The 26,086-nt window shown below is 45.6% G+C and overlaps 1 protein-coding gene across 7 annotated transcripts in view; it reads left to right on the top strand.

Moving 5' to 3' along the window:
* The first annotated feature begins 852 nt into the window (after positions 1-852).
* TNIK (TRAF2 and NCK interacting kinase) overlaps positions 853-26,086 on the top strand; it is a 376,625-nt gene continuing 351,391 nt past the window's right edge. For 6 of the 7 annotated variants that reach the window (XM_025425582.3, XM_025425579.3, XM_025425581.3 and 3 more), the window contains exon 1: positions 853-1,041. In XM_025425582.3, the coding sequence (XP_025281367.1) occupies positions 985-1,041 (57 nt within the window). In that variant the 5' untranslated portion in view covers positions 853-984. The remainder of the gene's footprint in view (positions 1,042-26,086) is intronic. The other variant, XM_025425583.3, reaches the window with a different exon arrangement.

Raw genomic sequence — 26,086 nt, 5'->3', positions numbered from 1 at the left:
GCCCCCTGCCGGGCTCCCGGGGGTCGCTGGGCGCCCCCCCCCCGCCGCGGCGCAGCGCTGGAGCGCAGGGTGCCCGTGCGCTTCGCCCCCATTCGTTCCGCGCCTGGAGGCGGATCCCCTTGCCTGCACACAAGTCCTTATATGCACCGGTTGCACCAGCCCGTGCTACTCCAGCCTCACAAATAACTAATGGGGGGAGGGCGGCCGTCGCTCTTCCCCCCCCCCCACCCCACCGCCCTCCCCGGGATGTGCAAAGCGCGGAGCATCGCACCCTGCCGAGAGCCCCCCGCCCCCGCCCCCGGTGCGAGGAGGGCCATTGTGCTGCAGCGCACGACTCGGACGCGCACGAATAAAGGCCCTTGGCCCCCGCGACAGGCCCGGCGGGGTCGGGGACCGCTCTCCAGACCCCGCGGGGGGCGCCCGGGCCGAGAGGGCGCGCCCCGCCCCGCGCGCTGGTGCAGAGGGCCCGGGTCAGGAAGCGCGGCCTCTCCCGGGCGGAGGCCCCGCCCCGCCCCGCCCCGCCCCCGCCCCCCGCCTCACTCCTCCCAGGAAGCGCTGATGGACAGCTCGGGGCGCTCGTCCGCCCCCACCCCCCGGCGGAGTGGAGGAGTTGATGTGTCTCATTATAACCGCCGATGCAGCCGCCATCCACGCACAGGCAGGGAAGCATGTCCCATTTAAATACACCCACGCAGCCCCTGCGCCCTTAGCCGAGCGGGGCGCGCAGCCCACACGCACCGCGGCTCGGGGCTGGGAGAGCCGCGCAGCTCGGGCTCCGGGTCCGCGGCCGCCCGCGGGCGCAGCAGCGGGATCGGGCGTCGCGGGGCCGGGCCGGGCCGGGCCGGGCCGGGGCGGGCGCGGGGGCTGGGCCGGGGCCTCTGGCGCGGCAGCCGCATGAGGACGCGAGGCCGGTAGACCAGGTGGAGTCTGCAAGGGGGGAGCCTCGGGGGGGCGCAGGGCCGCTGCTCCCGCGAAGAAGTCGACATGGCGAGCGACTCCCCGGCTCGCAGCCTGGATGAGATCGATCTCTCGGCGCTGAGGGTGAGCAGAACCGGCTTCTCGGGGGGTCTCGGGGGGTCTCGCCGGGGGCTAGGGGCGGCGCGCGGGCGGGGGCAAGGCGGATGCGCGGCGGCGGCGGGGGGGGGGACCCCGGCTTCCCGTCCCCGCCCCGGGCGAGCCTCGGCTCCGTGACCCCCGCGGCGGCGGCCGGGCTCCCCGGGATGCGGGGCATTCACCTTACCCCGGCGCCCGAGCCTTGAACGTGGAATGCTCGTGTGCGCGCGCGTGTGTGTGCGCTGTGCACACGCGCCCCGGACGGCCAGCTCGTGCAAGGCGCGACGCCCCACCGTCCCCCCTCCCCCCCCCTTTTTTTTTCTTTTTTTGCAAAACGTGGAGAAACGCACCGGCCGCTCACTTTGCGCAGCTCGCTGCGGGGTGACCGGGGCAGCCCGACGGCCCCGACCCCGCGACGCCGGTGCCCGTCGGTGGCCGCCGCCCCCAGGCTCCCCCCGCGCCCTCCCGCGCCCGCCTCGCGCACCCCTGTTTACGGTGTAACTTAGCCCTGCTTGCTTTTTTTTTTTCTTTTTTTTTTTGACTTTGTGGCCCTGACATTTCAGTTTTATGGGCCAACTTAAGGCAGGTGAAGGGATGTGCTCTCCGCGCTCCCCCGCTCAGACCGGAACTCCCGTGAGTGTGCGCGTGTGCGCGTGTGCCCGCGGCCAGCCCTTTGTAGGGAGAGTAGGGGGAGCATCCAGCTCCTCCGGCCCCGCGGCTGGCTTTGCGTTTCCCTTCACGTGAATCGCCCCAGACGCCCTTTTTTTTTTTTTTTTTTTTTTTTTTTTTCATTGTATGGACTGAGACATCACTTGCCATAGGATCCATTTTGCTGTTGTTCTGAGCTCCGGATCCCGGGAACCCCAGTGTAGCCTCGACGACGCCCCACCCCCACCCCCGGATCCCAACACGCTCTTTCGGGGGAAGGGGGCCGAGCCTTCTTGCCATTTTAATGAGATGCTGCCTCCCGAAGAGGGGGACAGGGAGGGTCTGATGCTGCAGCCAGTGGGGGGGGGGGGGGTCTGAGATGGATCGCACCCCAGTTAAGGATGGCTTCTTCCTCCCCCTGAACGAAGACTAGGAATTAAAGGGGGGAAAGCGACTGCATGTGTATCCTGGCAGCGCGGAGGGTCGGGGCCCGCCTCGCCGGTGCTGTCCACGCAGCCGCGCAGGAGGGGTGCAGCCGCGAAGTTCACACGCCCTCCTGAGGCTTACATGGTTACACTGATGCTAAATCTCGGGGTTACAGACCTGAATCTTCACCCCTCCTCCTGCCACTGCCCCTTCCCTCACGGGTATCTTGAAGAGCTGCCTTGAACCGTCCAAGTGCTACTTTTTCTTGCGGCTCATTAAAGCCTCCCTCCCTTGCACAGCCTCCTCTTGTGGAACTTCCCCTCCTCTTCTGCTTCATCCTTCCCAGAGGTGAGGTTTCTGCGAGGCAGTCCAGGGGTTGAGAAGGAACATAGATGCCATTTGAAATGGCCTCTTTTTTTTTTTTTTTTTTTGGATAGTTGGGCAGCAAAAGCTCATTCATGTGATATTACAGTAAGCTGTCTATTCGCCTGGTGCAGAAATGCCACATTCAGAAGCCGCAGCTCCCTGGGCAGCTGGGGGTGGGGGCTGGTAATAGGGTGGGTGCTTTGGCTAAGTCTGTGGTTTCCTGCCTTACAGGCTGTGTGTGTTCATTTGCCCTACTTTCTGTGCTGGGAGTTGCTGCCAGCGGGTTAATCAGGTGGATGGATGGCCCAGACTACAGGGTAGGGGAAAGTGGCGAAGCCCCGCAGGGGGTGGGGTGGGGGGTAGGGGAAGGAGCCTGAACAATGGGCAAGGCTTGTGGTTTTCTCCTGAGCAGAATGTCCTCATCCTCCTCTAATAGAAAGCAATCCGAGGCGATTTTTAAGTTGGCCTCGGTCGGAGGTGTCCCCCGTTGGCTTTTTCACGGGGAAGGTTTCCTGAGATCCGGAGCCCAGAGCCTGCAGGCTGGTGAGCAACCACGAGGGCTCACCGGGCCTGCCTGAGTGTGAATCACACACGGGAGGCCTGTGCTCCAGAGATCTGTATTTTGAAAAGAGATCTTGCAGGATTCACTGAAATTGCTCTTTGTCGCCTGGGCTTAGTGCTTTGCCTCTGTATTTCTGCCTGCAGGAGGTGTGTGAAGAGGGAGGGCGAAGGCCAGCTCTAGAGATAGGAACTGCTGGCTGGCTGGAAGACCTAAATGCAGATGTGGAGACGATTGCATCCCCGGTGCCGGAGAGTATGACCAGTCTTGTAGGGGGTGAGGTGTGCAGGCGGGCCATTGAGTCCAAGGGCCCTGTTGGTGATCTCCACAAATCCGAGAGCAGATAATGTCTCTCTATCTTTCCAAATTAGGAGAGGTGGGTTTATCCAGATGAGAGGTCTCATTAGTTCCTAACCCCTCAGGAAAGCCCGCCTGCTGAGAGCCTCGTGGGGAATGCCTGACCCCTGAAATGCAGCCAAGGTCAGTGGCATCTTGGAGAATTTGCTGCAGCCTTAACCAGTCCCTTGCTGTCTCGGTGGCTCTTTAATGTACACAATCAATGCTCTTTTTGTAAACCCTGAGCTCAATGCATTAAAAGCAGATCCTGTCTGGAGAGGCCTTTATCCTTCTCACTTTGGGGGCTTATTGTTCTCAGCCAGTGATCCCAGACTGGACCCAGTCTAAATTTTCCCCAAATAGCAACAATGCATAATTTAAACCAGAGCAACCAGTGACAGCACTGATCACTTAAATTATGCAAGATTTGGATGGTTTTAAAAAGTAAGATAAAACCGGATCTTCTTGGGTTAGAAGAGAGATGATCTGAATCCATTTTTTTTTTTATTAGTCCTGATTTTTAAGGCTCTGGAGATAAACCAAGTGTGGGGGGAAGGGGATGATTTTATAGATTTAGAGCTGAAAGAGAATTGGACAACACTTAGCCACTCCTTCCATTTAATACCAAGCTGAAGCCCAGAGAGGTGTAGTCCTCGTCCAAGGTCACACAGCCCCGTCTCCCCTGGAATGGGGGTGAGGGAAGCGGAAAGGGTGGTTTGGGGAGGAATCTGGGTGTCCCGACTTCTCATTCAGGGCTCTTTTCTCTAAGTCGCATTGTCTGTGGCTGGATCAGAAATCAATAATACATTTTCTGCCTAAGCACAGAAAAAAAAAAAAAAATGGCAGCGAGGAATTATTTCACCAGAGTCATGGAATTTTATTTTTTGAGAATAGAGAAACTGCTCCATGCAGGTAAGCTCGTAATACATAAAGCCCTGGAGCATTCACGGAATTCATGTTGCTCAACCCGCCTCAGTTCTTCCTCTGTCGGCAAATGACTGAATCATCTAGGACAGATGGTTGTCCTGCATAGTACCCTGTCTCCGGGACCCATCTCCATCTCAGTTTGTCCCATCGGGTCAGTCTGGATCTGCACATTATTCGGATGTCTCTGCATGTGAGGTTTATGGAGTTCTATGTAGGTTTTGCATAATCTGTGTGGATCCTCATATATCGTGTTACGGTTATAAACTATCCATGTGGGTGTATGAAATGTGTGTTTACATACATGGGCTACAGAAAACAATCTACTCATTCAAACTAAAGGCTTGAGTCATTCTCCCTTCAAGACATCACAGTATTAAAAGAAATGAAACTTGCCACCGGTACGCTTTATTACATATGACGTGAGATCAGCCCAGAAAGCTTTTTGGAGATTAGCATACATCTGAGTCTGAGCACCTTGGCTGTCCTTAGTTTGGCCCATAGAGGAAGGCGTCCAAGGCCAAGATTGGCCGCTGCTGACTTCATACTCGAAGTTTCTGCCAGGACTCGCACTCACTTTTCTATTTGAGCAGAATCAGATGACCTCTGCTTGTCTTTCCCCCTGCCCCTCACTGCCTCCTAGGCCCAGCTATTTCTTTGTCTCCCAGGACCTAGATTTAAGAACTGACCTCATCCGGAAGACTTGCACACATCTTTCCTGCTGCACTTTTCATCCTTGTGTTATAAATGGTGTGGGGATTATTTTCTGCCTACTTCATAAACTATGGGCTCCGTGAGGCCGGAGGTTAGGTCTTGCTCAGCTTTGAGGCTGTAATTGCAGTTAGTTGCATAAACGGATAAATGCACAAATTGGTGAGTAAGTGAGTGGAGTGGGCTGAGCACTGGGTTCTGTGCCCATGTCTTAGTAGTTCTGTGATTCTGGGTAAGTCATGGAACTATAATTCATTGAAAAATGGGAATGATCTCAACTGCTTGCCTTCCTCATAGGCTGGCTTCAACAGCCAGATACAGTGTTTATGGCAATACTGTGAAAACCGTAAAGCTCTACACAGATACACAATTCCATGATTACCCAGAATTTTATGGGAATCTTGATTCTACCATTTGACCCCAATGATTTCACCTAATTGAAAATGACCCTGAGAAAAGGATAACAGAAGGCCTTGCATCTTTTTAATAGTGCCTTTTCCTTTTTATGTGGCAACATGACCTCATATGTTTCTTTGCTGGCCTGGGTTGACCTTTGCCCCGGTATCAGCATTCATTGCTTTTTTTTTTTTTTTTTTTTTTAAGAATTTAGTTTTCAGTAATCCCTACCCCCAACATGGGGCTCAAACTCACAACCTGGAGATCAAGAGTTGCCTGCTCTAATGACTGAGCCAGTCAGGCGCCCCTGGAGTATTTGTAAACCAGTATCAGGTATCAGCATTATTCATTAGAACTTTCTTCTTTTTTTCTTCTCTCTCTCATTTTTTTTTTTAATTTTCCCCTTTTTAATGGATGAAACATTTTTAAAATAAAACCACATTTATCATGCCTGTGTCTTTTCAAAGTTTGTGTATTCTGGAGGGGAGTGGGCCCCTGAAATTATACGAGTCCAGTATTTAAAACCTTCTGGTCAGAGGTCTCGGTGGCGGGAGGGGGTGGGGGTTAAAGAAATCTTGAGGCCTTATTAATTCCTTACCCCCAAAGCACTTAATTACATTTGCTCTTAAACGAGGGTTTAGTAAAGTTGCAAGGATTGATAAGATGACCTTATCTTAACATGATAACAGCAGGGCAGTTTTTAAAATTAGATACATTGGTTGTTTTTTCAGAGATATTAAGCAGGTGCTTTCTTTGCTATAGCGCTGCCTCAGAACGAAATAGTGTGTAGTGGTAGTTATCAGAACATCAGAGAAAAATGGATAATCATTTTCCAGTGTGCATTGTTAACTGGAGTAATCTTAGCACAAGAGCGAATGTAAGTCATGGTTTGCTGTTTGCATAATTGTCGACTTAGGAGGTCATGAAATATTTTGTTGAAGAAAGAATCCCCATCATTTTTCCCTCACGAGGATATCACACTGCCCGCCCCTTACCTGCAAGGCCCTTTGAAATCTTGGAATTTTGAGTCTTCTCTCTGCACGGCTGGGTTCCTGCCCTGGTCTTAGTCTGCGGACCCTTCTTGTTCCTGCTGCTCCTTCCTTCACGGCTCTGGTTCTAAAGTCCACCCGGCTCTGAGCTGCTGTGACCGGATCATGGCTGTCATGTCCCGCGGAGCGCCACCGGTCCCTGAGAATGTGTTTCTGAGAGAATTTGGGGTCACTTGTGTCTGAAAAATGCTTTAATGTCAAACTGGTTCTTCCATATCTGTGGGGGAAGTAGCTGTCTGAGAACAGGGCCTGAACCAGCAGTGTGCTGAGAATTCTAAGAAAATCTGGGTGATATTTTTTGAATGAAATGTTATTCTGCTCATATAAATATAAGGTTCCTAGAGGAGAGAGAGGGAGGACTTAAATAGAAAATGTTGGATGAATTCCGCTTGTAATTTCTTTCATTCTGGTTGGAAGCTTATTTCCCTCTAGAGGAAGATGATTCGCTGTCTGCTTTTTACATGCCCAGGCTGTTCTCCAGTTGTCTCTAGGGGTGCCTTGAAATTCTCCAAACACATTTTATTTCACCCCAGTCTCGAATGTCCTTCCTTACTCTATTGCATGAGGCTTTCTGCCCCATTCCTCCCCACAACCACTGCAGGAACTGGCCCCTGGGCGGCACCCGGGCCGAGACCTGCCTCCCATGCCTCTCCCACCAGCCTTCTCCTGCCGGGTCTCCCTGTGCTCGTCCCTGCAGCCACACTGCTCTTCAAAGAGCACATTTCCAGCCTCGGGGTTTCTTATTCCCAGCCTTCCCTGACTCCTCACCGGCTACAGACCAAAGATTCCACTCTTCGGCGTAGTAGCAAGGCCAGCTGTAATTCGGCTGGGCCTCCCACCACATGCTGCAGTTCTGACGACCGATCCCATACTCCTGCCTCAGAGCACGACTTCCTTCTCCCTGTGGATGCTCCCTCGGGGGTCACCTGCCTCATACTTCTTTTCTGTACCTACTAGCCTAATGCTAAACCTTCAAAGGCCACTTTTTTCCCACAAAATGGCCCCTGATTTCTCTTAGGGAGTAGTTATCCATCCCATTTGTACACCCTTTCAGAACTGACCTCACACTCAGAATTTTCTACAAGGATTATACCCACCACTAGACAGTAAACTTCCTGAAGCCAGTGCATGTATTTGATTTTGTTAAGACTTGCCACCAGGATGACCTTTGAGGCTTCAGGACTCCTTTTGATATATGGCCTAGTAGATTTTTTTTTTTTTTTATTATTCATAGCTAATGAAGTAGCCTCCCCTCCACAAAGATTTATTTATTTATTTGAGAGAGAAAGAGAGTGTACGTGCACAGGGGTATGGGGAAGGGTAGAGGGAGAGGGAGAGAGAGCTTCAAACAGACTCTGTGTTGAATGTGGAGTCAAGGTGGTGCTTGATCCCATAATTCCCATAATCCTTAGATCACGACCTAAGCGAAAACCAAGACTTGGATACCCAACAGACTACACCACTCAGGTGCCCCACTAACTAGATAGCTTTAAAAGTTAAGATCGTATTGTATATATTATCTGTGACCTGTTTTTTAAAAAATGTGTTTTCAGTTGTGTGGTGCATTTGTTTGTTTGTTTGTTTGTTTATTTATTTAAACTCTGCACCAATGTGGGGCTCAAACTCATGTCTTCAAGTTCAAAAGTCCCATACTTTTCTGACTGAGTCAATCAGGTGCCCTGCAACCTGTTTTTTTTTTTTTTTTAAAGTATTTATTTACCCATGAGAGACACACACACACACAGAGGCAGAGACACAGGCAGAGGGAGAAGCAACCTGTTTTTTAAACTTAATAATTAATAATCACCCTTTTTACATGCTGTTAATGTTTTTCTGTAACATAATTTAAAGTATTCTTTGTCATGGGGAATTTTAAACATATGTAAAAGTGGTAGGGATATTAGAATGCTATACATAGCTAGTGGGAATATAAAGTGGTATAGCCACTTTAAAAAGTATATTTTATTTATTTATTTATTTATTTATTTATTTATTTATTTATTTATTTATTCATGAGAGACAGAGAGAGAGGCAGAGACCCAGGCAGAGGGAGAAGCAGACTCCAAGCAGGGAGCACGATGCAGGACTTGATCCCCCAGGACCGGGATCAGGCCTTGAGCCAAAGGCAGACGCTCAACCACTGAGCTACCCAGGCTTCCTTGTACAGCCACTTTGTAAAACAGGTTGGCGGTTCCTCAGAATTAAACAATAGAGTTACCATGTGACCCAGCAATTCCGCTCCTAGGTATATACCCAAGAGAATTGAAAACATATATCCAAACAAAAACTTACACACAAATGTTCATAGCATTGTCATTCATCCTAGCCAAAGGGTGGAAACAGATCAAATGTCCACCACCTGATAAGTGAATAAATGAAATGTAGTATATTTGTACTGTGGAATATTATTCGTCAATAAAAGAAAGTGCTGATACACACTGTGATATGGATGAACATTATGCTAGATTAAAGAAGTTACTCACAGAAGGCCACATGGTACAAGATTCCATTTATGTGAAATGCCCCAAATAGGCAAATCTATAGAGAAGAAAAGTGGATTAGTGGTTTCTAGAACTTGAGGGGCAGTGGAAAATGCTAATGTCTTAAAATTAGACAATGGTGATGGTTACTCAGCTCTAAAAATCACTTGCTCACTTCAAAAAGATGAATTTTATGGAGTGTGAATTTAATCTAAATAAAACTGATATGTAAAATAGAATAGTAGAATGAGCCCCCAACTTAATAATGATCCATTCATGCCCAGTCATGTTTTACCTCCCTCCTCCATCCTCTTCCTCCCCCATATTATTCTCAAGCATCATATCATTTCATTCGTAAACATTCCAGTATGCATCTCTAAAAGATAAGCACTCTTAAAAATACATAACTGCAATACTATTATCATGCTTAGAAATTAGTATGTAATTTAAAATTTCTTCAAGTATTCAGTGAGTGTTCAAATTTCTTTTTTTTTTTTTTTTTTTTTTTTTTTTTTTTTTTAAAGATTTCATTTATTTATTCATGAGAGACACAGAGAGAAAGAGAGGCAGAGATACTGGCAGAGGGAGAAACAGGCTCCACGCAGGAAGCCCGATGTGGGACTCGATCCTGGGTCCCCAGGGCTGAAGGCCGCACCAAACCACTGAGCCACCCAGGCTGCCCAATTTCTAATCATATGTTTTTAATGGCTGCCTAGCATTTTATTGCAGGGATGAATCATAATATATTTAACCAAGTCCTATTGATGAAGCTTTTGGTTATTTCCAGCTTTTCAAGTCTTGTACACAGTGCGTCCGTAAATGTATGTAAATCTTTGTATACATCTTTGTGTCCTTGGAATAATTTCTTAGAAGTGCAGTTTTTGATGAAAGTGTGTAAATGACCTGTAAGGCTCTTGATGTTGTTAGATTATCTCCAGATTTCCTGTGACGTGGCCGTATATCATATCTAGGTGAACCCACGAGGCTTAGAAAAGTCAATTAATTTACAAAAAGTCATAGAGCTACGAAATGGCTGAACTTACAGCTGACCTGCGCCAAAGCCACTGCCAGTAGTGACTCACATGGCGATTACTTGCCCTGTGGACCTTGTCAAGACGTCAGAATTATCTGATGCATTATCTCTTTAAAGTTCACAGATTTCCCAGAAGCCTTTCTTTTGGGCACAAGCTCTCTTTGATGAGCTTCTAGTGTTTGAGTGTTATTTCCTTGTGATTTTGTTTCTTAAAAAAACAAGGTCCCCTTAGAATATGTTAATTGTTCTTCTTCTTGCCTTAAAAATATAGAGACATAAAATGTGCACCATTTTGGGCTTGGCAGTGGTTTCCTTGTACGATGGGTGTAGGCATGTTTACATTTAGTCTGTCATTCTCTTTGGAAAATCACACGACAGGTGTGTTGGGAAGACATGGGGAACCAGGCTCAAAGGTGCTTGTTTTTTAAGAATTTGCGATTACTGCAGAAGCTAGCAAGATGAGCCAGAAGATAAGTGATAGCAGGGGCCATTCTCAAACCTTTATCTGTCACATGACTATTAGAGTAAAAAATTTTGAGTTGTACCTTTTTTTCAGAAGGTTATAGATATTTTAAGATTACAGTAGAGAAAATGGAAGAAGCAGCTGGCAGCCTTGTGTTTTGCACCACAGTTGGTTTCCCACCAGGTTTATAAGTAAGAAACTATTAAAATGGACACACTTTGGGGTTGTCAGTTTTGTGGAGGCCAGCTGCCTTGATTTACTAGATTGTATTACCCTAACCTTCCATTTAAAATGCCTATAAATCATTTATGCCTAGGGTAGAAACCCAGAGCTTCACAGGGACGTAGTTTCATGATTTCTACTTCTAGTACTTCTAGGTTATTTATTATTATTTTTTTTTTTTAGCTGCTTGTAATCAAATTATACCAATGTGGTGGGTGGAATAGGTTGTAAGCAGTAACTACAAACTGCGTTTAAATGATAATAATAATAACAATATTTAGCATTTATAGGGAATTTTACTGTCTTCAAAGTTGCAGACATTATCTAATTAAATACCCTCTCTGATTATAATCTGGGTAAAAATGCACTTACATTCAGAACAGGGTCCTGAGAGATGTATATGTTTGAAAATTAATGCTAGCCAGTCTTTATAAACCTATGCAATGATCAGAGTTAGAGCTTGGGATCCTGTTGGATTGTTTTTGTGTATCCTTTTGTTAAATGCGGTGACAGGCTTAGATGAAATGAGTACCTCTGCTTGCTTTCTGATCATGGAGGACTGAATATTGAATCATTGCTCTGGTCCTTATAGACACTGAAATATAAACAACACCAGTAAGCTTTAAAATGGGCTTCCTTACTGCATTTCATGCCCTGGCCTCAGACAAAAGTCCCATTAGTAAGTGAAATGACTTGGGGCTGTGCAAGAAAGAACAGCTATGCATTGCAGTTTAGTAATTTCCATCTGAGAAAAATAGATTAAACCGCACAGTAGGATACATCATAAAGAAATGCACTGGAGAAATGAAACATGTTTAGTTCGACCGTACTAATGACTTCTTGCTGTTTTGGACATGTGTCTGGGTATCGTCCCCTTGCACGTATGTCCTGTGTTGGCAAGAGTTTGGACCGAGGACTTGGCGTGGCTGTCTCTGTAGGTATTAGAGGAGTCTGCAGTTGGTAGATTTTTAGTAAATGTTATCCTGTGTGTTGCGATTTTTCTAAGAGCTGGTTGACAGGTTAACTGCCTCGACAGTGGTTCCTTCTCAAAGTGAGATCCCGGGATCAGTAGCTTCACACTCATCTCCTAGGTTCTGGTTCTCTGACCTACTGAATCAGAAACTGGGGATGGGGCCCGGTAACCTGTGCATTAAGAAACCCTCCAGGTGGGACATCTGGGTGGCTCAGCAGTTGAGCATCTGCCTTTGGCCCAGAGCGTGATCCTGGGGTCCCTGGATCGAGTCCCACATCGGGCTCCCTGCATGGAGCCTGCTTCTCCCTCCGTCTGTGTCTCTGCCTCTCTCTCTCTCTTTGTGTCTCTCATGAATAAATAAATAAAATCTTAAAAAAAAAAAAAAAAAGAAGCCCTCCAGGTAATTTTGATGTACTTCAGAGTTTTGGAATCACTGGCTTAAGTTTTTAAAATAACAGGCTTTCCCCCTCCTCTTGTTCTTTCATGCTGGTTCATTCATTCATTCATCCAACAAATTAATTGATCATCTACCGCATGCCTAGCGTTGTGCTAGATGTTGGAGCATTTGGTGAAGAAGAAGACACATGTGAACACTGTCCTCCTGGATCTTGGTGCCTAATGAATGGGGAGAAGCATATGTTAGAGAAATAATTGTAAGAATGATTTACTAAATACAGGTTGTTTTAGGAAAACACAGCATATCCACAGAAATTTGGCTATGCCTGAAAATGTTGCAGAGTAGAAAATAGTGATTTATTTATATAAGGTAACTGCAACTTTTTCATAAGGCGTTTGGCTTCAAATTGTGGAAGGCGCATACTTTCAGGAATACGGAATTTAAAATTTCATAGTAACACATGCATTTGAATTGTTTGTAAGATGGGGGATACTTGAAGTGCAATAGCCTACAACTTTTTTTAAATTTTTTTAATTTTTATTTTTATTTAGTCTACATCTTTCAACTGATAATCCTGGATTGTTTTCCTGTTGCTTTTTTTTTTTTTAATTAGCAAGTTTATTCAGGGGGCAGAAAGCCCCATCCCCATGACCAGGAAGATGCATCTTTTTGGTGCTAATTTCCTGTTTTTCCCTATGGACGTATAGGGATTCAGTTTGAAGTCCCAGGAGATGCTAGTATTTGCCTAGACGCTGAAAAAGGAATCCGTATTCACAGCTCTTTCAGCTCTTACTTTTGTCTGAAGCCTGAAATCTTTGAGTTGTTTATTTTGTGAAACTTGAAAAATGAAATGGACTCTTGGAATCTAGGCGGCAGGTTAAAGGATCAGACTTTCCTTGTAGCAACAATTCATAAACATCTCTTACCTAGCTACAAACACGTCCCCTGTTGTTATTCTAATCTGTAGTTCTTAGAGAAACCCACTGCTTATATTGGGTGATTTTTCTATTTGGGGTTGTTAAGGCAACTTGGTATACAACTTGATAATGAATATGCATCAAATTTTTATTTCATACTTGCTGCTGGGCAGATGCTTTTAAAAAATTGAATACAAAGACCCCCCTCCCGCCTCCCACTTACAAGGCCTATTTTAAAGGGAAAAGAGATGTGAGATAATCATCATTGGACAGGATGCACAAAATACCTGGTTAATAATGACTCGTTTTTTTGTCATATTGCAATTGAGGGGACAGGTCCAGCTTTCTCAGAAGAGGTCTTCATGCCATTAAAGTATCCTCGACCTGAGCTGAGCAGTTTAATCAGGAGTGTTAACTGCTCTCTAGATGGGGTTACCCTCCTGTGATTCTCTCTCTACGTCATTCAAAAAGCTCTTTCTGGGACCGGGTTTGGGACACTTTTGTTTCCTGTAGTGTGTGTGGTAGGTATCTTAGGCCCAGGAAAGTATGACTTTGACATGGCTTCTTTGCAGCCATCTGCGTGGGGGAATGGGTCCTCTGAGTTGGGGAGTTGCTGTGGTTTTCCAGTTGAACTCGTTTAGGGGCCAGAAACTGAATTCAGGTGGTTCTGCTGGACACGTCCTACTCAACTATAGTTGATAAAGTCAAAGCCAAGTGGTTGCTCTTCCTAAAAGGCCACCCTTACGTTTTCTTTCTTTTCTTTCTTTCTTTTTTTTTTTTTTTCAACTGGTAGCTCTAGAGAGAACTCAGGTTTTCTTTTCATACGAATAAACAAGAGCACGACAGTGCTCCCCTGGCGCCCAATACCCAGATGCCACTCTGGGAAAGAACGTTGCACACCTAACACACCTTGGTCAGGACAATACGCATGTGCTCTCTGTGAGTGTTTTAAAGATGTAACTCGCAGTGGCATTGTAGTCATGATTTCTTGAATATAAACAGCTTTTATTTTTGGAGCAGCACAGATGTAAAAGTGTGAAATACAGAAGTTTACACATTGTGGCGGGGGGTGGGGTGGGAGAGAGAAGAAGAGAAGGAACGCTGTGTCTTTAAAATCATGGTAACCCAATCTCAGTTACTCCTTTGTTTTCCTTGAGTGACTGGAAATTAGCAGGGGAAATCTCTTGGAACCTGACCAGCTGGGTACCTGCATCTCCACTTAACTGGTGGCACCAGAAAGAGTGCTCGCCGGTAATTGGCACGGGGCCTCCCTCGTAGGCCTTCATCCCTCCCCAGGAGCAAAAAGGGTCCCTCCCAAAGAAGAAGCCTCTCAGTGAGGAGAGGGGATTGTACATGTTCATACATATTCAGTGAACCATGTATGACACTTGGTGTAAGATGTTAGAGACGTGTTGGTCCCAGCCCCAGATGGAGGGTTTGTTTTCCAGATTGGAAAATGTAAATGGCGGGTGTTGGAGAGCTTGGTGTTCCCCTGGTCTCCGAACCAAAGCTCTTGCTGGTTTTCTGGGCGCCCACCCCTTCCTTTAATTTGGGAGTCTGCTTGTAAGTGGTATCTGGGGTTTACAAAGCAGCAGGGTCATTACTGTGACTATTCTCTGTCCCCTTGGGGCCAGATCCGTTTCTTTTTCTTTTCTGGAAGCAGGGTCTCTGCTTGGTAGCTCATCACCTGCTGCAATGCAAGTTGCATCAGATTTAAAGAAATAGGTCCCTGACCTTCTTTCTGGCTTCCTGCTTTCTGTAAGTTGCTGCTTGTTTGCAGGATTCACAATTAGGATTTTGTCTCTACGGGACTCTTGTTTTAGTGTGCGAGGCGCATTCTCGTTTGTCATGCTTGGTTCCTTGATCAGTCCCCTTCGACAGATAGTGTGGTCAAATTTTCTGTGGCCGTTTGTTTGATTCTGCACTTCCATCCGAGCGATTTCAAGCATGGTTCAAGTGAACACCTCTGATCGTTTCTTTTCTAACTCTCGAGGAAAGTTGGAATGTGAATAAATGGCAAGGCCACGTGAACTCCACAGTTGCAAGAACGGCTAGTTAAAGCCATATTCAAACTATGCTTCGTGCCACCGTCAGTGTAAATCTGGGTTTAAGATATCCCTGAGAATGTGGATACACTAGCACTCTCATCCTTTGCTGGTAGGATTATAAAACGGTTAAGCCGCGTTAGAAAGCAGTTTGCCTGTTTCTGAAAAAGTCAAATATAAGTTTACTATGTGACTCAGCGATTTCACTTCTGAATCTCACCCCAAGAGACGTGCAGGCATATGTCCAGGCAAAAACTTGTAACCTGAATGTTCATAATCATAGCCCCAAGTGGAGACGACTCAAGTGTCTGTCAGCCGAGGAAGAGGTCAACAGAATGTGGAGGGGCACAATGGCTTACTTTCCGGCAGCACCAAAGAATGACTGATACCTGCTACAGTGGGGACCTTATGCTAAGTGAAAGAAGCCAGGCACAAAAGATCACATATTGGTGTGATGCTATTTATATGAAATGTCCAAAAAGGCAAATCTGTAGAGACAGAAATTGGGTTAGTGGTTGGCTGGGGCCGGTGATGAAAACAGAGAGGGACTGCACGTAGGCACGTGGGGTCTTTTGGAGGTGATGGGATATGTCCTACAATTGGATGGTGGTGACACAAGAGATTTGATGGCATTTAAATTACACCCTCAAAAAAAAAAAATTACACCCTCAATACAACTGTTAAGGTAGGATGGGCCTAAGACATTGCTTCACAGTTTTATCAACTCCATACACCATGAAGGCAGGTCCCCCAGTCAGGCCGCTCCGGTATTTCTAAGGAGACCATCTCTTCAAGACCTTGAGGGATGGGAACTCTGGTCCTGTCTACTGCCTTGTACTTGCCTTCATGTCACCTCTTATTCTGAAGGATGTCTCATACTTTACGAGAGCTATTTAATGAATGTAATGCTAATAATTTCCTTCAAAATAAGGTAGGCAGTATGGGGATCCCTGGGTGGCATAGTGGTTTAGCGCCTGCCTTTGGCCCAGGGCGCAATCCTGGAGACCTGGGATCAAATCCCATGTTGGGCTTCCGGTGCATGGAGCCTGCTTGTCCCTCTGCCTGTGTCTCTGCCTCTCTCTCTCTGTGTGACTATCATAAATAAATAAAAAAAATTAAAAAAAAAATAAGGTAGGCAGTAGCTCTCTCCCCTCCCAGAGAAAGGACTAGAATAGCTACTCCAGTCTGAAACCTTTCCTTACTGAGCCACTTGCAGTTCTCTCAGTGTTTCTGGCTGTTACTCACCACCACCCCGTCTGCTGTTCCAAGTGCTGTTCCCCCTGCCTAGATGTCTTCTCCAGTACCTCTTGTTAGCAGGTAATTTATTTGTCTCCTCCCCCACCATTTCCCCAGAGGAGACTGTAGTTTCCAACAGGGCAGGACCCGTGTTTTGTTGATCTGCTCATCTATTTATTAATGAAATGAATGACTTCTCATGATTTGCAGCATAAGGCCAAACTCCTTAACTTAGTAATGCCTTTGATGGCCGTTAGGCCATTCCTTGCTCTTCTGCCTTGTCAGCAATCACCACCCTACTCCCTCTCTATGCACACTAATCCAGAGTCTTTCAAAGTGTAACGAGTTGTGGAGTGAGTTTAATGGGTTGCAATTAGCTTTAAAGAAATTAATTAGAGTAGAAAACTATTACGGTTCCTATATTTTTGCATATACTGTATATCGGGTTACAGTCTCGAACGTATTTCTCACAGAGTAAGGACACTACAGAGTTGAAGTTCACTGCTCTGACTTAGGTCATGGGCCTGCACACGATTCACCTGGAGGGGATTTAGTTTGCAAATTCTAGTTCAGTTATCCGGCCACAGATCTGCGACTCTGACCCACAGATAATTAGGATGTATGTGTTCTGCATTTTAAGAAGCAATAGCAGCCTGCCGCTGCCGACGCCCACTAGCCGGCTGAGGCCTCCTGCTTGTCTCTGAGACACCTTCTGGGAGTGGGGAGCTCTGCTGGGGCCTTGGGGGCTCACCCTGGCGATCCCAAGCTGCAGTCCCATAGCAAGGTGCAGAAGCGCGTGCCCAGGCCCCACCTTGGCTCCACCAACTCCGTTATGAGCACCTATTCATCTTTCAGATTTCCACCCAGAGGAATCAGACGCGTCTTCTGCTACTTTTCATCAATTCGACATTTGGTGTCTGCCTAGAGATTCGGGGAAGACGAGATGCTGAGAGTAGCTAGGATCACTTGATAAAAGGAATCTTCCCCCTTGGTGGGAGCAGAAGAGCTGAGCTTTGGGGATTATGAAAAGGGTCATTCCTCACGGAGGAACATGTTGCTGGATTTTGCAAGAGCCGCTATGGCCACGAGAGCACCCTTTGGGAAATGGGGCGGGGGGGCTTGGGAACGTCCCAGAAGTAGCAGAATTGGGTGTGGGCTCAGAGCCAGTTATCACTGAGGACACCCCCCCCCCCCCAGGCTCACATGGGCTTGGATATTATAAAAACAGAGACAGACAAATGATAGACCTGTCGAATTACGCGCTGGCAAAGCGTAAGGAGCAGTTTTGTCCTGTGTGCCCCAGGGAGAGTGGGGAGGCAGGGAGAGTATGATCCTTCCCTCGGAGCAGCTGGGGGACAAGGGTAAATGTTCCTGAAACCAGTGGAGACTGAATGCATGTTTAGCTCCTGGGGTCTGTTTGTGCCAGGTGCTGAGCGAGGGCCTGGGAGGCGGGTGGCATAGGCGGCTGGCTCATGCCGGCCTGGGTTAGGGCAGAGATTTGGTCCTCAGCTTTACAGTTCCCAGGACGTGATGCGGTCAGGATGCCGAGTCTCAGGCCACACCAACACCAGATGCACCTGACGCTGCGCTGGAATAGAATTTATTTAATCATAACAATGCCAATATTAATAGCTAATGGCCTCGGCGGCCGCTTGCCACGTGTGGAGCACTGGGCTACTTACTTACTGTGTAGTCAAATTTTGTGATATGTACAATTTTTTTTTTCTCTTAAAGATTTTATTTATTTGAGAGGGAGACAAAGAATGAGTGGAGGGAGGAGCAGGGGCACAGGGAGAGGGAGAAGCCGACTCCCTACTGAGCAGGAGCCCGATGCAGAACTCGATCCCCAGGCCCCTGGGACCACAACCTGGGCCGAAGGCAGAGGCTTACCCGACTGGGCCTCCCAAGCGCCCCTGTGATATGTACTGTTATTCTAACTGTACCGATGTGCAAACTGAGGCTTAGCTTAAGTGACTTGTTGGGAACGTTGGGGCCTGGTTTTCGACCCAGGCTGGTCCGATTTTGAGAAGTATGAAACGTGAGCCTCGTGCTGCTGCTGCTGCTTATTTTCTCAGTATGTAGCGGTGATACCTTCAAGGGGTGGAACTGCTGTGTCTGCTCTCCAGGGCAGAGTGTCCCTGATTTTGGAGGGACTTGGGAATCCACAGATCTGATCAGAAATTGGCTTTCTGTGGCCGGCACGAGGCTGGGGTGGGCCCTGAACCTTTAGGTCCTTATCCTGCCCAGGTTAGAATGCTCATCCCACCCTGAGGGGCTGTTGGACAGGTCTTTTTTTTTTTTTTTTTTTTTAATTTATTTATGATAGTCACAGAGAGAGAGAGAGAGAGAGAGAGAGAGAGAGAGAGAGTCAGAGACATAGGCAGAGGGAGAAGCAGGCTCCATGCACCGGGAGCCCGACGTGGGATTCGATCCCAGGTCTCCAGGATCGCGCCCTGGGCCAAAGGCAGGGGCTAAACCGCTGTGCCACCCAGGGATCCCATGGACAGGTCTTGTTGAATTCACCCACTCTTCCTTTGTGACCCTGATCAATCTACAAAAACCCCTGTTTGTGGGATGGATACCCTTCTATCTTGTTAACATTAATCTCTACTTTGTTCTTCCCATTTCTTTTGTTCATACTTAGCATCGCCTGCAGGTCGGTCTTGTTTTAGAATTATTTACCCATAGAGTCATTAGCGTCTTAAAATTATAAACTCCTTAAGGACAGGAATAGTGTCTGGTTTCCATCTGTGTTTCATAGAATGTCTAACGCGTAATTCAGAGTGGGGTACATTCCTGGGGTCGTTTGGGTCCTGCAGCCCCACTGGGCACTGAATGGGTGGGACCCTGGCTATAAATTTGGTGTGTTTTCAGGCCTTAAGTGGAGGGATCGTGACATCGGGAAACCAAACCTTAAGAGAGTGTAGTGACTCCTGAGAAATTCAAAAACCACATCCCAGGCAACTGTGGGACTTCATGTTGGTATCCCTAGAAATCTTCCAGGGTCCTATAAGATTTAACGGCAAGAAGCAGAAAAGGGCACTGAGATGGGGGAAATGGCCTTTAATTGTCGCTTTTCTATCCCCCCTCCGATGTTAAAGTGGCTCATTAACAGAGCAGACCGTAAACCTCTTTATAAACCCAGGCTCAGTAAATTGAGACCCGAGTGGATTTTTATTGTCAGCACGTCCCTGCGAACATACAGCAGTGTATTCCCACCCTTGTTCCGGGGGCTCTAAAAGGCGCTGCCTGTGGGGCAGCTTGGCCGGGGCCTAGCAGGAAGGCAGGGTAAAGGACGTCACGGTACATCACGGTGAGGATGGCCAACTCTCAAGGAGCTCCCCATCAATCCCCTGGATTTCCTCAGCACCTGTCATTTATGGCACATTGTAGCCACTCCTATCTGTCCAGTGAAGTCATCTGGAACCTTCTAAGTTTACCCTTGTGAGGTGTATGTAAAGAAAGATCCTCTCTCCCTTATCCAGAGGCATCAGATGAAGTTCAAGGGTCGCTTCTTCCTGTGGCAGCAGATGAGATCCGGATTCCAGTTACCTAAGGGAAGTTGGGGATGATGGGGGTGACCTTGGCCGCAGACCCCCTCTCGCCTCCCTGACTGCTGTGAGAGAGCTGGTCCAGGCTCAGTGGTGCCGGGCTGGCCTGGGACAGAAGGAGGGACTCAGCTGTTCTTCAGCTACGAAGGTGCCTGCGTATCTCGTCCAGCTGTCAATCCCAGCGCATCTCAGAAACAGTTGCAAGCATTAGCCCAGGACTCAGTTCTCGGGGCACAAGGAAAAGGCCATTTTCTGCTACCTGGGCAGACACTTGTCTCTTTCTTTGCTTTATTTTTAGCTTCTAAATATTGATTAGCTTTATGGAGTGCTCACTGGCTCTTGTGGTTCTTCTCTTAGAGCTGGAGGCGGGGCAGGCCCATGGCAGTTAACTGGCATTCTGGAAAATGAGCAAGGTGGAGAGGGAGCTTTTTTCATCAGATCTGAAAATGTGGAGTGTCACTTTGTCCAGTGAAAATGTGGAGTGTCACTTTGTCCAGTGACAAAGGTGGTCATCCTGTTTCTATGTTCTCTACTGGGTATATAGCCTGTTACGCTTGGATACTTTTTTCTCTTAAAAATGCAGACTGTTGCACTTTACGGTAATTAGCTGATAGGACTGCAGCGGACTCTAGCTTCATGGGATAGACTCTTTGAAATCAAGTGAATTAAATGGACTCTTTCTTTTTCAGGTAATACTGAATAGAAATCCCTGCTATAAACATAGAATTAATAGATTCCAAGCTTTTTTAGGCTTTGGGGCAGTAATAAAAGGAGAGGGGAACGGGCACTGATACAGTCGCACTTGATTTTGTTCTTTTTGAGGTATGTTGAGATTCTCACTCAATGAGCTGGCCAAGGAGGTGATCCTCGGGGGGAAATGCCTGTCTTCTGGGTGAAGACAGGGAAAGGATGGTGAGGTGGACACGCTGCCTGTTCCGATGCAGATTTGTGCTGAAATGTTCAAATCTTTGACCTGCTCTCAGCTCTTCTAAGACCGGGGAGTGTAAATGCATGATGATGGCCTCTGGCGCCTGGTTAGGATTCTCCAGATGACACCTTGGCAGTGAAGTCAGCCAGAGCATTTTTGGCAGTTCCACGGGGAGTAACCTCTATGGGAGGTGATCGTGACATAATTTACACTCGTGAGCTTGTGGCTTGATCTCATTTGTTCTCAGAGTTACAGGAAGCAAAATGGCTTAGAGGTTGCATCAGGGGTCGGATTCTGGATTTTAGTCCGGGCACTACAGCTTAAAGACTTGGCGACTTGGGGCAAATGATGTCAATTCTTTTAGTTTTTCTTTTTTTTTTTTCTCACACCTGTAAAATGGAGATAATAGTAAGACTAGTGGGGATATTGCAGGAATTAAAAAAGGACATCTTTAATGTAAAATATTAAGGAGAGTGCTTGCTGTATTGCAAATGCATGACTTAATTTTTTTTTTGACTTAATTTTTAACATGAACACGCAGCATCGCTTTTTTAAATAACTGGTGAGCCCACTGTGGATCTGGAGTAGTGCAAGCGATCGGGCATATGTAGGCTTACAAGGTATAGGTTGTGCCTTCAAGGAGCTCCAAGAGTAGTGGTAGAGGCAAACATAAAAATAGATATGTTTGGTAGATTCCTGGGTGGATGGCTAGCTGTATAGGGGAGAGGGAGGTGAAGTGGACCAAATGGGGATCGGGATGTTTCAGGGGGCCCATACACCTTAAAGCGATTTTCATTGGCTCTGTGGTGGGAGTGCCATTGGTGCCAAATACTGATGTGGATCAAGTGTGAGTTGGTTCTTGGAAGTAGCCTTTGCATCACTTCTGCACTGCCGTCCTTACCCCAGAACAAGCTGAATTACTCCTTACCTGGGTTGTTATGTATTTCTCTCCCACCTGCCACCCCATGACTCTGGTCTTTCTCTCTTCAATCTTTCTGACATGGGATCTGGTGGGGGGGGGGGGGGAAGTGTTGTTTATTAAGTGTTGTTTATTAAGCAGCAGTGTGTGTATCCTGCTTTGTATGAGGAAGCCTAAATATTACAAATCAGTATGGAACTGAAAACACAGAAAATGCCTTTTAAGCACTTTTGTTTCCCTCTTGGGAAATCTATTATTACAATACAACACATTAGTTGGCCAAAGAATGTTAGCTCTGGAATCATTTCAACAGATGTCAAAAGGCATTGGGAAAATTTAGCTGTGATTCTTGATTTAACATCCCCCCTGCCCCCACCAAAGCCAAGTATTCTTTTTAAAAAAATATATATTTATTTTTTTTGGGGGGGGAGGTGGGATGGGCAGAAAGAGAGCAAGAGGGAGAATCTTTTTTTCCCCCTGGAGAAAGAGAGAGAATCTTAAGTAGGCTCCACACTCAATGTGGAGCCTGACATGGGGCTCGAGCCCATGATCCTGAGATCATAACCTGAGCCGAAATCTAGAGTCGACACTTAACTGAATGAGCCACCCAGGCGCCCTTATTTATTTATGTTTTTAAGTGAGCTCTGCACCCAATGTGGGGCTTGAATTCATGACCCTGACTGAGCCAGCCAGGCACCCCATTCCAACTATTCTTATTTAACTAGGAATGAGGGGGTTCTTTCTTGACCCGATAGAGAGTGTGAGTAGCTCACTTCATCCTTACTTTTCAAACACCAGAGACTCTGTGTGGTGATACTGCTGGTTAACTACCTATCAGCCATTCCCATCTCTTTTCTTGATGTCAGTGCTCTGAATTTGTGTTGATGTTTACCCCTCCCACCTTCTCAGAGGAAGGGGACCTCCCCCACCCCTCCCTGTCACCCACTCCTTGACCTCTGCATGGAGGATGTGGATTAGATTAAGGATTGGATTCCATTCCTTTTGTTGATGAGTTTAGGCAATCATGTGACACAGCTAGGCTGATGAAGGAGTCGGGACTTTGTGGGAAGGGTTTCCTCACTGTTACGAGTGAGTTTTTAAAAATGAGATGTTCCCTCTTCTGAACTTGGGTATTGTGTAGAAGACCATGGTGTTTAGATTTGCTGCAGACATCTGACAATCATGAAGGGAAAACCTGGAGAATCACAGAAAAACCGACTTAGATCCCTACATTGTTGTTGAGTAGCTGAATTAATCAACCCCAGAACTGTCCTGACTCCAGATTTCTTATTATGTTAGCTAACAATTTCCTCATTGTTTAAACCACTGTAGTTGTGTATTCTTTTATTTGCACTTGTAAATATCCTAAGTGATACACAGCTCTTTCTTGACTTATGATGGAGTTATGTCCCAATAAACCCATTGTGAGTTGGAAATATCATGTCAAAAATACATTTAATACACTTAACCTACTGAACATCATAGCTTAGCCTCGCCTACCTCAACCACGCGCAGACTGCTTACGTTAGCCTATAGTTGGGCAAAATCATTGAATGCAAAGCCCATTTTATAATAAAGTGTTCAATATCTCATGTGGTTGATTGAATACTGTACTGAAAATGAAAAACAGACTGATTGTGTGGGCACAGAAAGTTTGTAAGTATATCGGTTGTTTACCCTTATGATTGTGTGACTGAATGGGAGCTCTAGCTTGCTGCCACTGCCCAGCATCATGAGAGAGTATCGTACTGCATCTTGTTAGCCCAGAAAGAGGTCAAAATGCAGAGTTCTTTTTTTTTTTTAATATTTTATTTATTCATGAGTCACACACAGAGAGAAGCAGAGACACAGGCGGGGGTGGGGGTGGAGAAGCAGGCTCCCTGTGAGGAGCCCAATGCTGGACTTGATCCCAGGACTCTGGGATCATGACTGAGCCAAAGGTGGGCGCTCAACCACTGAGCCACCCAGGTGCTCCAAAATGCAAATTTCAAGTATGGTTTCTACTGAATGCATATGGCTTTTACACTATGTTGAAGTCAAATTATCCTAAGTCAGGGACTGTCTGGTATATTCCTTTATTTTTTATTTTTTATTTTTTTTTTAAGATTTTATTTATTTATTCATGAGAGACACACAGAGAAAGAGAGAGGCAGAGACACAGGCAGAGGGAGAAGCAGGCCCCGTGCAGGGAGCCTGATGTGGGACTCGATCCCTGGTCTCCAGGATCACACCCTGGGCGGAAGGCAGGCGCTAAACCACTGAGCCACCCAGGGATCCCCCTGGGATATTCCTTTTAAAGTCAGGTATCCTACAAAGATATCAGGGTTAAGATAAGGACCAATAATAATATATACTGTTCTGGAACTTCTAGCCATTGAAATAAGACAAGACAGAAGAAATAAGAATTACAAATATTTGATGACAGTGATGTTTTCATTATTTACAGATGATACCTTAAACTTAGGAGAATCAAGTGAAAAAATAGAACAATAACATTTTAGCAATATGACTGGATATAAAATAAGTATACTCAAACCAATAGCATTCTTATTGGTGAACCAGAATAACCAATTAGAAATGTATTTTATACCTTTACAATAATAACAAAAAAGCGTAAAACATCTAGGAATAAATTTAACAAGATCTCTGTAGGACTTCTATGAAGAAAATTTAAATCTTAACAAAGCATATACTGAAGACTTAAGTAAATGCAAAGATATCCCATGTTCCTGAATAGGAAAACTTAGTAATGTAAAGGTGTCTATTTATCATATGTTAAGATGGGATTCCAATAAAAATATCAAGCAAGAATTTGTTTTAGGATTTTACAAAATGGTTCTAAATTTCATCTGGAAGAATGATCAGACAAAAATAGCTTTCTAATCAACTGATTTGCATTTCTGTCATTTGTGTGTGTTATATATGTCGTATTGTATTATTTGTTATATAAAAGTTTTAAGTTACAACTTCATAGTAGATTATAGTTATTATGAATACGAAAACACTCTGTCCCAGGTACTGGCTTTGCTTAGAAATTATTATTATTATTTTTAAGTTACATTTTTAATTCTACTTCCAGTATAGTTAACATAGGTGTCAGGTGTCCAAATAGTGATTCAGCAATTCTATACATTACTCAGTGCTCAGCATAAAGAAATTGTTTTTTTAAGAGTGTTTCTTTGTGCTTGCTTGATAGTTTTGATTTTCTTTTAACTTCTAGACTTTGTCTAGATTTGTTTTGCTGTAAGAAAGAGCATATACCTGGTATGATTTTGGTTTTTTGTTTATTTTTTAATGAGATATAATTGACATTGTATTAGTTTTAGATTTTAGGATCTGATAAAAGTAATGTTGCGAGTAAGATTTTATTTTTGGACCTAATTAGATGGTTTTCTTTCAGTGAGAGAGTTTAAATCATTTGGTTTTATTGATTACTTATATTTATGAAATGTTTGATTACCTGTCTTTTTTAAAGTCCCATCTTACTGTTTCCTTTGTTTTTCTATGTAGACTTTTTTTTTTTTAAAGAGTTTATTTATTTATTCATGAGAGACAGAGAGAGAGAGGCAGAGACACAGGCAGAGGGAGAAGGCTCCATGCAGCGGGCCTGACGTGGGACTCGATCCCGGGTCTCCAGGATCACACCCTGGGCTGCAGGCGGCGCTAAACCGCTGAGCCACTGGGGCTGCCCTCTATGTAGACTTTTTTTTTTTTTTTTAATTTTTTATTTATTTATGATAGTCACACAGAGAGAGAGAGAGAGGCAGAGACATAGGCAGAGGGAGAAGCAGGCTCCATGCACCGGGAGCCCGATGTGGGATTTGATCCCGGGTCTCCAGGATCGCGCCCTGGGCCAAAGGCAGGCGCCAAACCGCTGCGCCACCCAGGGATCCCTCTACGTAGACTTTTAAAAAAATGCAATTTAAATATGTACTTAAACCTGTAGTTCTCAAATTATGCAAATTAATAGTAAAATGGGAGCCATTAATGTCCCTGTTGCAGAGTAAAAAGTGAAACCTTATTTGCCTGCCTTGATCCCATCCTTCTCCTTTCCAGTGATATTACAGATTGGGTATATATGTTACCTTACCTCAACTTAATACATTAATCAATTATTAATATTAAGTATATAATATTAATTAATATAGTATATATAATATTATACTAATATATTTACATTAATATAATATAATATAATATAATACAATACGGCATATATAACACACACAAAATATATATAATAATGTTAATATTATATACTTATTTTTTAAAAGATTAAGTGTTAAATTAAAATTCGAAGGTATTAAAAACAAGACACTTTCAGCCATTACTGCAGTGTTGAGGAACTCACGTTTCTTGAGGGACAGCTATCGATACTTGAGATACTGCTCCTAACGTTAAATTGGTTTGCATTAAATTGGTTATTCTACATTGGTTGGTTTTTGCTTTTATTA

This window comes from Canis lupus, chromosome 34 (genome assembly GCF_003254725.2).
Source record: "Canis lupus dingo isolate Sandy chromosome 34, ASM325472v2, whole genome shotgun sequence".
In the NCBI taxonomy this organism is placed as follows: Eukaryota; Metazoa; Chordata; class Mammalia; order Carnivora; family Canidae; genus Canis; species Canis lupus.
This window is presented reverse-complemented; position numbering and strand designations above follow the sequence as displayed.